Source organism: Gymnoscopelus braueri (genome assembly GCF_963280865.1).
Source record: "Gymnoscopelus braueri genome assembly, chromosome: 13".
Taxonomy (NCBI): Eukaryota; Metazoa; Chordata; class Actinopteri; order Myctophiformes; family Myctophidae; genus Gymnoscopelus; species Gymnoscopelus braueri.
In genome coordinates this window covers 14,518,196-14,532,648 of record NC_137615.1, presented here as the reverse complement: position 1 = coordinate 14,532,648, position 14,453 = coordinate 14,518,196, and the positions used below count along the sequence as shown (strand labels likewise).

Genomic DNA, 14,453 nt, shown 5'->3' with positions numbered 1-14,453 from the left:
GGTATACAAATCTGATTATAAATAAAGTAAAAGTTATCATTTTTGTTATTTTTCTGTATGGGTTGTAATAAAATATTGCAGTACTTTGTATGAAAACAGACAATAGTTAATTGTAACTATTTATAAATTAAATTATTGTACTTTTTGCAATCTGTAGATAAGTCCTATGTATGAATACAGTAACAGCTGTGGATTTAACCGTTATTCTCTGAGGTGTCTAAGTTATTGATGTATATATTGTATGTTTGTTGATACAGCTTACTTTATTTTCTATAAGACCAATAAACATGTTTTGAAAAGGACTGCAAGCTCTTTGCTGTCTTTGGACGCTTTAAGCACTTGTTTAAATTGGGTTTTGTCATATTCTGTGCCGTCATTGACCCAGTTTGATACTTGTAAAAATAAACTGGCGGGGAAGGCTTTTTTGCCATCCAGGGTGGGTTTTAGGAGACGGCGATCATTTAGATGGCACGATTTCTTTTTCTGTGATCCAAAAAAAGCCGTCGGGCGACCCACTTTGGCTAACCTCAGTGGACGTATTTTGGGCCCGACACGAGTAAAACATTAGAGTCATGAAGGATGTCTAGGTGTGCCTGTCCTAGATTGGGGAGAGTAGTGAGTTAGTCATCTCGAGTCCCTCCGGGGTTCCAGAGCCCCCTCTGTCTCAACACACCTCATCAAACATCACCCACCTCAGGAATGTTTCTACCCCAGCACACATTCAAAACACATCTCATGAGAGCGCATTGGAGAGACAAAGAGACAGATGGCTTAAGACAAACAACATCTTACCACTCTGTCCTACAGGGCTCATGCATTGCAGGTACAGACCAGTTCTCCAGAACCGTAACTGCCTGTATATTCCACTTGGGTCTTCTTCCTCTTTTGTTGTCTGCTGGCCAGCGCATCGTCTCCCCTTTGAAGATGCTCCTACAGGTCTTCGTCTGACCTGTGATGGTGCTTTGCCTCCTCGGATGCTCGCCCCAGACGACTGAATGGCCCCTGAAGAGTTGATTAATTTGTCGACTTAGGTTAAGGTGATGCTGGTGGGCAATCTAGGACGGCATTCTTCATCTTCACCCACTTCTGCAGCAGGTGCCTGCCCCAGTTCTCAGACCATGAGCCCACTGCACAATTAATGTTGCCATCCCCATCAGCAAGGCCAGCCTTTCATTTACCATGCCTACTCTGCCAAACGCCTGGCATGGTGCTCCACTCTGCAAATGTCACGGCAGCAGAGGGCATGTCTATTTATGTGAGGTGCATGAGGAATATTGCATTGAGTCGGAGATATATAGTTGCTCTGTTCCACTTAAGCTCTGTTTGAATCCCTCTGCCCTGCTATTGTGCATACAAAGCAGACGGCATATTAGGTAATGCAAATGTTGTTTGCAGTATACCAGCCACCATATCCATAGCAGACACAATGACATCTTTAGTTGCACAGTTGATGTTTATTGATGACGTTTACTACCAGCATGTGGGACAATGCAGATAATATTGCAGTTAATCATTCAGGATACATTTCTGCTATTAAGCAATTGGCTTTGGATGCCAGCACTGCAATGTGTGGAGATGGACTTCCCTCTGCTGGAAATTACATGTAAAGACATCTAACTTTGGTCACCTGTGATTTAGCAGGGTTTTTCCACAAGATGACGCCATAATGTGACAGAAAGCTATAGGAATCCCCTATCACCAAATTCTTAGCCACTGTATGAAGAGTTTCCTGTAACATGCAAATTCCCAGCGGAATTTTACAAATGATAAAAAGTCAGTTTTTATCAGAATGATTTCATCTGACATTAGGTTATCCTCTGGTCACAGTACGCAGAGGAACAACATGTTCTCTCTCTCTCAAGTCGTACTATAGTGACAAGCTGGGTAAAATCATGTCATTTTTCAACACTCCTGCAGAGGTGGAAAAAGTACTCAAATGTTTTACTTAAGTAAAAGTATCAATACTGCAATGTAGAAGTACTCTGTTACAAGTAAAAGTCCCGAATTCAAAATTTGCTATTTTCAAATAGCCTAGGTATAGAATAGGGCTAAAGTGGTTAATGTATGTTTTATAATGTAATAATTTATATCTGCAAAGTAACTAGTAACTAAGGTTTTCAAATAATTGTAGTGGAGTAAAAGTACAATATTTGCCTCTGAGATGTAGTGGAGTAGAAGTAGAAGTATTGGAAATTGGAAATACTCAAGTAAAGTACAAATAACTCAAAATTGTACTTAAAGGGATACTTCACTTTCGGGCCGGGGACACATTTAAAAAAAATATTAAAAATAAATGAAAAAAGTTATGGAAAATTCATGGCCCCCTCACACATTAGTAGGACACTCTAATGCGTGAGGGGGCCATGAATTTTCCATAACTTTTTTCATTTATTTTTAATATTTTTTTTAAATGTGTCGGCGGCCCGGAAGTGAAGTATCCCTTTAAGTACAGTACTTAAGTAAATGTACTTAGTTACTTTCCACCACTGCACTCCTGATAGTTCTGTCCACAGGGGAATGCGGTTCCTTTCTCACTCCCAACTCGTAACAGGTTGATGCGTCCTCTAAAACAGTGATTCGCAATATTTTTGGGCTCAGGGCACCCCTATACATAGTTCTTTCACCTACGGCACCCCAAATTGCTTTGTTACTTTTCACTGTAGCACCATATATTTATGGCAATATTCTGCTACTTTGATATAACATAACAGTATGATAGGCCCTACTATAGCTATTTGTAACATAATGATTATTACTATTGTTATTATTATAAGATGATAGTGGTGACCACAACATTCCAATAAACACACACAGTTGAAAGCACATTCTCTGTCTCTTTCAATCTGTGATTTAAACTCACAGGCGATGACATTTTTGTATAAGGATATTGTCAATATTATTGATTGATTGATTGAGTACTTTATTAGACAGAAATGTAAACAGCACGAGGTACAGTCAGACATTTGGGCTAAAAGGATAACACAAAGAAGTCCTGGGGACTTGTTTCCATTGTGGTCCTATGTATTCAATGAATCAACATAGAATACAAATAACACCAACATTACAATATCATCAACAACGCTATTTAAAGAGTAGAAAAAGGGATAAAAAATAAAAAAATCTGGCATTTTCTAAATGGCATTCTCCTTTCCCATAGAAAGGTGAATGCCATCACCTTTCTATGGGAAAAGTGAGTTTACCTCCCCTTTTGGTCTCCTGAAAGATGGATTTTCAGGCCTGTGTGGTATATTGATAGACATTTATGGACTTATAGAGCCAGATTTGAACACACACACACACAGAGACATAAGTTTGGATACTGAGTGGTCTACAGCGCACATTCCAGAGAACCTACAATTGTCCAGTTCAAAGGATGCTTCCGAGAGGGCATCTGACCTTAGCTGACCTCTAGGATCTTGGGGTGTTGCTCTTCTGCACAATGGACACACACACACACACACACACACACACACACACACACACACACACACACACACACACACACACACACACACACACACACACACACACACACACACACACACACACAAGAGATGTAGCACACACACCTAGCTGTGAGGACAAAGAAACCGTCCCTTCTTCTGTTCTGCTCTGTTCTGTTCCGGCCACACCATGTAGCAGCAAGGCTGACTCCTGTGCTCTGCACTCTGTTTTTGTCCAATAAATGGACTTGGGGAACATTACTGGTCTGGACCTTTCAACTTCTTCTCCTTTCAACTATATTGTCACGCTTGTGCAAAATACACTACACCTGTTTAGAAGGAAGCCAGTGTTCCTTATTTTATAAGGGATGGTGTCAGGGCATTCCACATTTTGGTGGCAGAGTCGGGAGCAGTACTGCCACCTGCCGTCGGGGGGGGGGGGGTTCTTCCGGGTTGAACGGGAAAACATGGCACAGGCTGACTAAATAAGCGATTTAAACAGGTTTTTCAACCCAGTCGGTTAAATTTTACTTTCCGGTAAAATGTCAAACATCTGTAGGTGTCTCGGACTACCTTTACTTAAAAAAAAAAGTGATATTCACTGCATTTGGACGGCTATCGTTGAGAGTGAGGTCCCAAACCATAGACATATAAAGGTAGACGCCTCCTTCGGCTCTGAAGCGTTCGTATCTCGGGCGCGCTTCCTTGTTCCGCAGGGCTAGCCTTCCACTTCCTCCCGCTTCAGCAGGGCAAGCTGGAAACTTCCGTGTGCGTCACAGAAGGGGGCGTTCGGTAGGCCAATCAGAGGCAGGTGGGGCGGGTCTTTTCTTAAGAGGCAGCCGCGCAGCAACTAGTCAGTTAGACGCGCTGTGATTGGCCAGTAGTCAACGCGATGTGATTGGCCAGTAGTCAAACAGCCCTGCGGAAGAGCCTTGTATTGAGATACCAGTCGCTCCAATGAACTGCAGAGGCCAATGAGGTATCTAGGTTTCTATATCTATGTTCCAAACGGGGCTAGGGAACACCTTGACCAGGCCGGCTTCAGAAAGAGTCAATACTATCTTATGCCTAATTATGTTCTGTCGTATGACGGTGGCGTGCACCGAAATACAGAATCTACAAGCTTACACGTTGTACGTGCCGTGATGGCAGTCCAAGGGTGCCACAGAATGCTTTGATTATATTTGGAATAGACAATATCCTTATACAATCATTTTATATCCTATGATTTTAAATCACAGAATGAAAGAGAGAGAGAATGTGCTGTATTTGGCTTTTTCAGTTCACAACCCCATCGTAAGCTGAATTGGACTATATCTACCTGGATCACCTGCAGTCTGAAATAATAAACACATTTAACAAGTTTTATTAAAGGACCACTTCATGTTCACCCATTTTCCGTCAGAAAAGGAAAGGGTCAGAATAGAATCTAAGATCATTACCCTACTTTGAAAATAAGGATAAGATATGATATTAGCTCGCCTCCATAGCTATGTTCTGTGGGCATCAGTGCCTCAAGAGGGCTCCACACGGCACATCTCAGCACACCTGCCTCTCATCTACAATCTCCTGCCCTTCATCTCCAATCACCTCCAAACTCTTCAAGAGCCTGGCCTGCATGAACCTCTAAGCCAAAGCTTAACAGCCTTCCGAGTGGTAAAGTATAACCAGCCTAACGTATGGTAACATATAGCCAGCCAACCCTTAGCTTTCCAGTGTTTGTAGAGCTTCTAGCCTGCTTAACTTTACGCAGTTGCAACGCTTCACTTCTCCTCTCCAGAACCCGGAATCCTGAGCTGAGTCGTGGCAGCCAGCGGAGCTCTGACCATCTTCCCTTGTTGTTAACCGTGGTTAATAAACTTGCTCTTGTGAACTTTAACCTTCAATTTGCCTCTTCCTTGCTGTGCACCTGGGTCACGCGCACGCACGCACGCACGCACGCACGCACTTGCTCGTGTGCGTGTGTGTGTGCGTGTGTGCATGTGTGTGTGTGTGTGTGTGCGTGTGTGTGTGTAGAGAGATAGATAGATAGAGATATTCACGCACGCACGCACACACACATACATACATAGCCTACTACAGGGCTGCCACTGCCAACCCTCCTGGATCCTGCAGGAGTCTCCTTGATTTCAACCACATCTCCTTCAGGACTCCTGGATTGTCATTGTCTCCGCCAGGCCGAAAGGCATGGCGAGAGAGTATGTTTTATCCCTGTCCGTCCGTCCGTGTGTCCGTGTGTCATTCTGTCATTTTGTGTACAGCTAATCTCTGGCACCGTTGGCTTGATCGCAGCGAAACTGTGCACACACACTCCCTGGATGCCAGAGCAGAACCTCTGCTCCAAATTTTTCACATGGGATTTTTATAGCGCCACCAGGAGGCCAATTTGTGCAAAACACATTTTTGGACAGTACTCCTACAGATTTTGGCCAAAAATCCCGCAAATCGGTACACAGTATCTCTATAGTCATTAAAAGAAATGGCTAATTTCAGATTTTTCATATTCCATCCTGATTGGCAAAAATTGGCTTTCAAAGTTTGCAGGAGTACTCCGTTTCGAACAAAATGCCTCAAATCATGAACACAGCATGCAATTTCCGTGAAATTTTGCACACACGTTCCCATTAGGCCGAGGAAGAAATGCCATTTGTAAATGTTCAAATCAGCCTCATGGTGGCGCTGTAACGGGCCGATTCGTGTTTTTACCTATAACTGCACCGATCAGTGTAAAACTTTGTATGCACACTCTCTAGAGGCCAAGGAAAAACCTTTGCCCTGTATTTTTCACATTTGCCTTTTATAGCGCCACCAGGAGGCAGACTTATGTAAAACAATTTTTTTTATATTAAGCCTTCAGATTTGATCAAAATTTCACGCAAATCGGTACACATGATCTCTATAGTCATGTGATCAAGACGGATCTGTTTGATTTTTCATATTCCATCCTGATTGGCTAACATTGACATGTAATGTTTGCAGGAGTGGCCCGTTTTGAACAAAATGCCGCAAATCATGAACGCAGCGTCCGATTGCGGTGAAACTTTGAATGCACATTTGCACTACGTTGAGGAACAAATGCCACCCTTTTAACATTGGCCTGTTATAGCGCCACCAACAGGTCAAATTTAGCAAAACACATTTTTAGAACAAAATGCCTCAAATCATGAATGCAGTGTCCGATTGCCGTGCACGGCCTAGGAATAAATGGCACCCTTTTCACATTGGCCTATTATAGCGCCACCAGGAGGCCAAAATAACCTACCTGACCTGGCGGAGACCTGTGCTCCGAGGAGCACTTTTTCTAGTTTCTCTTTGATTTGGTATCAAACTCCCCAAATTCACCAAAACACAGGAAATTACATCTATCTACTCTGGTAAAAAGTTTCTGGGGGAGGACCCCCAGACCCCTAGCCTGGTAAAGCCTCTCCCTCCGGAAAATTCCGGAAGGAGGGTTTACCAGGCTACCAGACCCCCGCTTGGGGGGGTGGTCAGTACATGACCAGAGATATTCACTTTTAAGTAATGAATCGTTATTATTTAAGATAGGTCTTACATTGCTTCAGTCATCAAATCAATTTCTGTCTGGCTTATTTTTTCTGTTTTAATGGATGAAATTGTTCCCATCATTTTCCAATGCTAATAAAGCGAGCCTGATAAAAGTATCAAACTCACAACATTCACCAGAACACAGGAGATTACATCTACTGTGTCTCAGTTAAAACGTTTCGGGGGGAGGTAAGAATAATAATCTCCTTGATTCTCACAGTCCAATGTTGGCAGCCCTGACATCATACATACATACATACATACATACATACATACATACATACATACATACATACATACATACATACATACATACATACATACATACATACAGTACATAAATACATACATACATACATACATACATACATACATACATACATACATACATACATACATACATACATACAACAGTGTTATTATAGTGTATTGTTTGTGTTAGTTGCAGTGTGAGGATGTCTCACACTCAAAAGGCAAATAAATATCCAGTTTTCTCCCTGACCCCCTCTCACCCCCCCCCCCCCCCCCCCTTCCCTCCTGTGGGAATTGAGACGGTGTCACATGACGGTGGGACTATTATGTAACAACATGTCGGCAGCGGACCAGCAGCAGTGCACTCGCAGTCATCTCGTCTCATCGTACGATTCCACGCCGCGGTGACGCTGCTCTGTACCGGTTAGGAGGGAGGAGGCGTTGGCCCCAGCTTGGCCCAACGGCGCTTCCATAGCGAGGCGTCACTTATTGCACACAGTCTACCGGCTGCCCTGCACGCACTGCACGGCATACAGTACATATACCAGGCTTGACACACACACACACACACACACACACAGCCTTTCCATCTAAAAAACGCGAGCAAATCCCGCTGCTGTTGGGTTTTTCTGTGTGTGTAATAGGATCGTACCGCATAGATAGAATATATATATATTTATTTTTTAGCCGTTGTTAGTTTGCACGCACAAAAAAACAATGATCAAGAACGGACACCACCACGGTGGGAACGGGGGGAAAGACGCAGGGATCACCGGCCCCGGCGCTGCAGCCTGCAGCCCGGAGAAGAGACGGCGGAGCGTCCGGGTGTGGTGCGATGGCTGGTGAGTTTTTGTGGGAATTTAATAACCGTTATATGGTGCGAATCATGCGATGGATGGCTGGTGGGTTGCTTGGATATCTTAATAACCGTTATATCTATGATGATGATGATGAGGATGCTGCTGCAACATTACTGTCATTTATACTGTCCTCTGATCATGTTTGATTCAATGACTTTAAGGCAAGCCCTGAAGCCCACATCTATTATTATAGGCCTGATGCAGAACACTAGTAGGCTATTTGAGAGCTGACTGACATAAATGATGACAGCCTGTTTCGTGTGTACTGTATATGTCTGCAATACTGCAATATACAGTAGCCTATACGTTTTGCACACACACACACACACACACACACACACACACACACACACACACACACACACACACACACACACACACACAGAGACAGAGGCAGAGAGGAAAACCGAATACAGGCATTATATAACAGTTTTTATATACAGCACAGCTGCCATAAAGTTTCAATGGGCTAATAATATAGGACGCATACGCGAAGTATAGCCTGTTTAGTGTGATGAAGACATGACAACTTGTTCCCTTCCTTCCATGGGAAGTGCATGGAGGAGTCGTGACACACTAATCATGCACGATGCACAGGGAGTCCTTTTCCAATATGATTCACTGCCAAGTGCCACCATATGATAGGGAGTCTACTAGACACCTGTCAATGGGGCTCAATTTCAGGTTACCTGGGCTTGTGCACAGCACTGTGACTGTGTCACTAAAACTTAACCACTTAAACCCCTTGAGTGGAGTCCCTCAGGGATCTATACTAGGGTCTTTTCTGTGTGGGGGAAAGCTTTCGCAGAAAATAGCAGATCGACAAGCTCACAACGTGTTGTGAGCTTGTCGATTGGCTATTTTCTGCGAGAGCTTCCCCACAATATGGGTTTAAAGGGGAAATCCACCCATTTTCAATATTTAACTATGTCATTAATATAGCATAAAGGAGTTGTGTGGAAATAAGAAAAAATTAAAAAAAAAAATAACATTGCAAAAAAATGTAACATTGCAAAAAAATTAACATTGAAAATTACACCATGATGAGTCATCACAGTGTAATTTGCAATGTTAATTTTTTTGCAATGTTACATTTTTTTGCAATGTTAATTTTTTTTTTAATTTTTTCTTATTTCCACACAACTCCTTTATGCTATATTAATGACATAGTTAAATATTGAAAATGGGTGGATTTCCCCTTTAAGTGGTTAAAGGCAATAAATGATGGCAGAAGAATGTCTTTGGTCAAATGATCAACATGCTAATTCTGTCATTAGTAAGCAATATGACATCTTTTGTCATTTAGGTTCTGGCAGTATAGGCTAGTTACATAAAATCCTCAAAATGATTTATTGGTTTAGTGGTGTAAAACACTATAGGTTACACATTGATGAAGGCCACGTTTATGGTGGAGTTCTGTTTACCTTATGTCGCCACTTGCATACCATGTATCTATACCTGTTGTTGGGCGGAATGAACCTGTACAGCTTTATGGTAAACAAATACTGTACATGCCTTTGAGACTGACAAGATTGTGAGTGTGAACTACAGGGCTGGGCGATATGGACAAAATCAAATATTACAAAAATGTTTGACCCAATACCTCGATATCAATGTTGTCATGATATCAGTTTTCTTTTAAATATTTCAACGATTATAATTTGTTTAAATACATATGTCTTTTTTTCCTGTCATACAAAAATAGCCATCTGGCAGATCTACAAGCTTGTGAGAATGGCTAGCTTAGCAAAAAAAAAATGGGACAATTTCTGAAAGTACAAAATAAGTCTTACAGTAAGTGATTAAAACCAGTACAAGACAGCTGACATAATGTCATCACGATATTACGATATCCAAAATCCCAGATGGTATCTAGACTCATATCATGATGATGTGAGTCTAGTCTATGTTGATATCATATCTACAGTATATCTTGCCCAGCCCCAATGTGAACTGATTTGGCTGTGAGTGAGTACGTCATGTACAGTTCAAAACATGCTCTGATCTCCGTGGAGCAGTGATAAATTGATGACAAAACACCAATCCTTCAACCGATAAACATATGACAAGATGATGTAGCAGCCTAACATAAAACATGTGCCAACATGATATAACGTAAAACATACGTTGGTAGAAAAAGTACTCAAATGTTTTTGCTCAAGTAAAAGTATCAATACTGCAATGCAAAAGTTAAAGTATTGGCATACAAATGCACTTAAAGTACCAAAGTACTCATTATGCAGAATGTCCCATTTCACAAGTTTTCAAATGTATAAAACATCTTTTGAAAATAGCAGATCTACAGGTGCACAATCGCATTGTGTGCTTGTAGATCGGTTATTTTTAAATGGCCGAAATGTATAGGGTGAAAGTGGTTAATGTACTGTATGTTTTGTAATAATAATCAAAATCTACAAAGTAACTAGTAAATAAAGTTTTCAAATAATTGTAGTAAAGTAAAAGTACAATATTGCCTCTGAGATGTAGTGGAGTAGAAGTAAAAGTACTGAAAACTGGAAATACTCTGTAAAGTAAAAATACCTCAAAAGTGTACTTAAGTACAGTACTTGAGTAAATGTACTTATTATGTACTTAGTATGCTTACTTAGTATGTTACATTACACCACTGAAAACATATGCCAACATGATATAACACAGCAAACCGATGGAGAAGATATTTTCACTGACACTGCATAAATTGTACACTCACAGTGCCTTTGGAGCCAGTAATGGTTATTCAAGGCACAAAACGAACATGTGTGCCAACATTCCTTGGTCCTAAGACGCAGTACGTGCGCTGCCTGTGATCATGATGATGTTACTGTAACAATATGTTCCAGCACTCACACATCCTACATTATACACATGGGTCAGACAAGTTCATTTGTACTAGAACATTGGTTCTCAAATGTTTTAATTTCAAGGACCTTCTATAACAGAAGGTCAGAGAGTTTTAAAAAAAGGATTTGGTTCCATTTGTACACTCTCAGAGTTACAGACCTGTAAGGGTCCATTTGGAACCGAGTCAGTCAACTGAGTCAAGGAACCCTGAGGGTCCCTGGAGGACCCCACTTTGAGGGCCACTGGTAATTTAAAGCACTTTAAATGTGTGTGTGTGTGTGTGTGTGTGTGTGTGTGTGTGTGTGTGTGTGTGTGTGTGTGTGTGTGTGTGTGTGTGTGTGTGTGTGTGTGTGTGTGTGTGTGTGTGTGTGTGTAGTCATAGGCTACTGTATGTACAAGTATGCTTATACCACTGTTGAAGCTTGCCCAGTAACCCATGGTGATGGATTGTCAACACGGAAAGGCTACACTGAACTATGTGAGTGGCTTTGTGTCTCTGTGCCAACTCACATAATATCAATTACAACAACAACAACAACAAAGTGAGAATGAGTGAGAACACAAAAGGGATTCTTTAACTGTATTCCTACAAACTGAGGAGATGCGTAGTCTGTATGTTTCATGTCCATAACTAGTTATTTAAAAAAAGAAAAGTCACTTACACCACCTTTTATTTTGGCCATTGTTGTTGTTGTTGTTTGTTTGTTTGTTCAAGAGGTGATGCCTTCCATACTCAAGGTTATTTTTTTAAATATATATTTTGGGGCTTTTTTTCTGCCTTTATTGATAGGATAGTAGGCTGACAGATTGGGGGGTGACACACAGCAAAGGTCGTCGGGATTGGGAGTCGAACCCGCAACATGCTATCAAGCTGGATTACCAGCATATGTGGTATGCGCCTGGACCACTAGGCCAGCGGGCGCCCCTCGTCGAGGTTATTTGAGGACACCCTTACACTGCTCTGTACTATGACAGTGAGTTCTCAACCTTTGCAGATTGTGACCCCCCAAAATTATCATCATATTTGAACTGGGGACCCCCCCACCCTGACAAGCACTTGGAAGTGTAGGAGTTGAGGCATTACATTTTGTTTGACTCGGTTCCACATTTAAATATTGTGAAAATAGCAGATTTACAGATGACCAGCTTTTATAGTATAGTTTGTTGATAGCTTTTGATACAGTCTTTTTATTTATTTTCTTTCTATTTTTTTTGTTGAGGTATTAAAAAAAAGTCTTAAAATTCCTTAAATTGTCACTTCACTGTCATCTGGGGACCTCCCCCCCAAATCATGTGGGGACCTACAGGTTTAGAACCACTGATCTCAGAGACCATGTTAAAGTGTGACATCCGCTTTGGGTGCACATGACATGACTCATGCTGTGTGTAATGTTGTAATCTACTGCACACGAAGATGTCCTGCTGCGCGTGGGCAGACTGGGCACGAGATGTAATGTAACCATAGCAAATCATAACTGTCTTTTACACAGTGAAATCCTCAAGTGTTCATTTATCCATCTAATATACAAGCCTACTCCATCCAGACCTGCTATTTTTGCAGAATGTTCGCCTATTATGACAAGCCCCAGAGTAAGGGATGCTAGGGTACATGCATGTGGTCTCAGCACATCCATTTGGTTGAGATGCAGACCGTGCGTTGGACAGTGACAAATGAAGCAATCATTCATGATGAACAAACAAACATTCATGAACAAAGATCCCGCACTCTGCTCTTGCTCAGCAGCATCAGTTTTTTATTCAAATTGACATGACGTTTCGCTTCATCGAGAGGGGACATGTGGTCAAATCAGCAGTGAGGATCTTTACTTGTGTAGATCTATGTCTGTCATGATGAGAAACCGCAAACTCCTCCTGGGCAGAGTCTGGGCTCATAGGCCAGAGAGAGAGAGAGAGAGGAAAAAAGAAGGAATTCTCTGAATCTGCGTGCTCGAAGACCAGGATTACGGGGGCTTTCTCTGGGAGAATTCCAGCCATTTAGGTGTGGCCCGGCCGCACTGTGGTTTGATGGAATGTTGCAGAATATTTGGGATGCCACAATATTAACCGGTGGGCTGAGCTCGCAAAGAGCCCCAGTGTCAACACAGCTCATGTCATTAACCCCTCTAACACCCGTGGGCCACACCTGCATGCCAGCATGTGGTGGAAAAAACTAAGTACTTGAGTAAAAGTATCAACACTGCAATGTAGAAATACTCTGTTAGCAAAGTCCGGAATTCAAAATTTACTTGAGTAAAAGTATGAAAGTAATTGGCATCAAAATGTACTTAAATGTACCAAAATTAAAAGTACTCATTATGCAGAAATCTTCCATTTCATGTCTTCAAAATGTATAAAATAATTTGAAAATAGCAGATCTACAAGCTCAGAACACGTCGCATTGCGACGCGTTGTGAGCTTGTAGATCGGCTATTTTCAAATAGCCGAAGTCTATACAGTATAGGGCTGAAGTGGTTAATGTTAAGTTTTGTAATAAAATTTAAAATCTACAACTAAAGTTACTAAAATTAACAGCAGTGGAGTAAAAAGTACTATATTAGCCTCTGAGATGTAATGGAGTACAAGTAAAAGTATAGAAAATTGGAAATACTGCAGTAAAGTAAAAAAACTCAAAATTGTACTTAAGTACTGTTAGTACTCGAGTACATGTACTCAGTTACATTCCATCACTGCCTGCCTGCCTGCCAGCCAGGGAGCCATGCTGCGGGCTCTTCACTGAACACATTGTGCTGGACCATATTATTCACCATGTTCTTACTGACATTCTGCAGTGTCAGCACAACCATAAAGGCCTAATTGTCCAAGGAGGAGGCAACCCTCGTCTTCCTCACCCGGCGGTATAACGTCTCGTTGTCTAGTTAATCTAACTAATCGAATATAAAATAAATAAATAATCGATTTTAATCCATTCAATCCGGGAACGCATCTCTGTCATTTTAGATTACTTTGGCTATTCAAAAATAGCAGATATACAAGGTCATAGCGTGGCACAGAGTGCCGTGCTATGAGCTTGTAGATCTGCTATTTTTGAAAAATCATGAAAATTTGCGCACATATTAAATTAGTTTTTCTTTTTTTAAGTGGACATTTGTAACTCAAATCTTTGCTTCCGCTTTAAAAAATATATATTCAAAGATTTGCACACATTTTCATAATTTTTCAAAAATAGCAGATCTACAAGCTTGTAGCGTGGCACTCGGTGCTGCACTACCAGCTTGTAGATCTGCTATTTTTAAATAGCCAAAGAAATCTTAAAATGACACAAATGATGCTTTCCTGGTCTTAAAGGGTTAATACAAATAATCAATTTGGGGGTGGGGGGCAGATCTAGAGGCTCACAGTGCTTTGCGTCGCAACGACACGTTGTGAGCTTGTAGATAGGCTATTTTTGCTATTGTTAGCGACAGAGCGACACTGTTGTACCACTTAAGCCTGGTATTAAATAGGGCTTCAGTGGTTAATCAGACTTATCAATGTTGTAGATTATAAAAAA

The 14,453-nt window shown here is 41.4% G+C and overlaps 1 protein-coding gene across 2 annotated transcripts in view; it reads left to right on the top strand.

Moving 5' to 3' along the window:
* The first annotated feature begins 7,957 nt into the window (after window positions 1–7,957).
* LOC308099217 (ethanolamine-phosphate cytidylyltransferase-like) overlaps window positions 7,958–14,453 on the top strand; it is a 28,305-nt gene continuing 21,809 nt past the window's right edge. For both annotated transcript variants that reach the window (XM_080447874.1, XM_080447875.1), the window contains exon 1: window positions 7,958–8,083. In XM_080447874.1, coding sequence (XP_080304000.1) covers window positions 7,959–8,083 — 125 coding nt within the window. In that variant the 5' untranslated portion in view covers window position 7,958. The remainder of the gene's footprint in view (window positions 8,084–14,453) is intronic.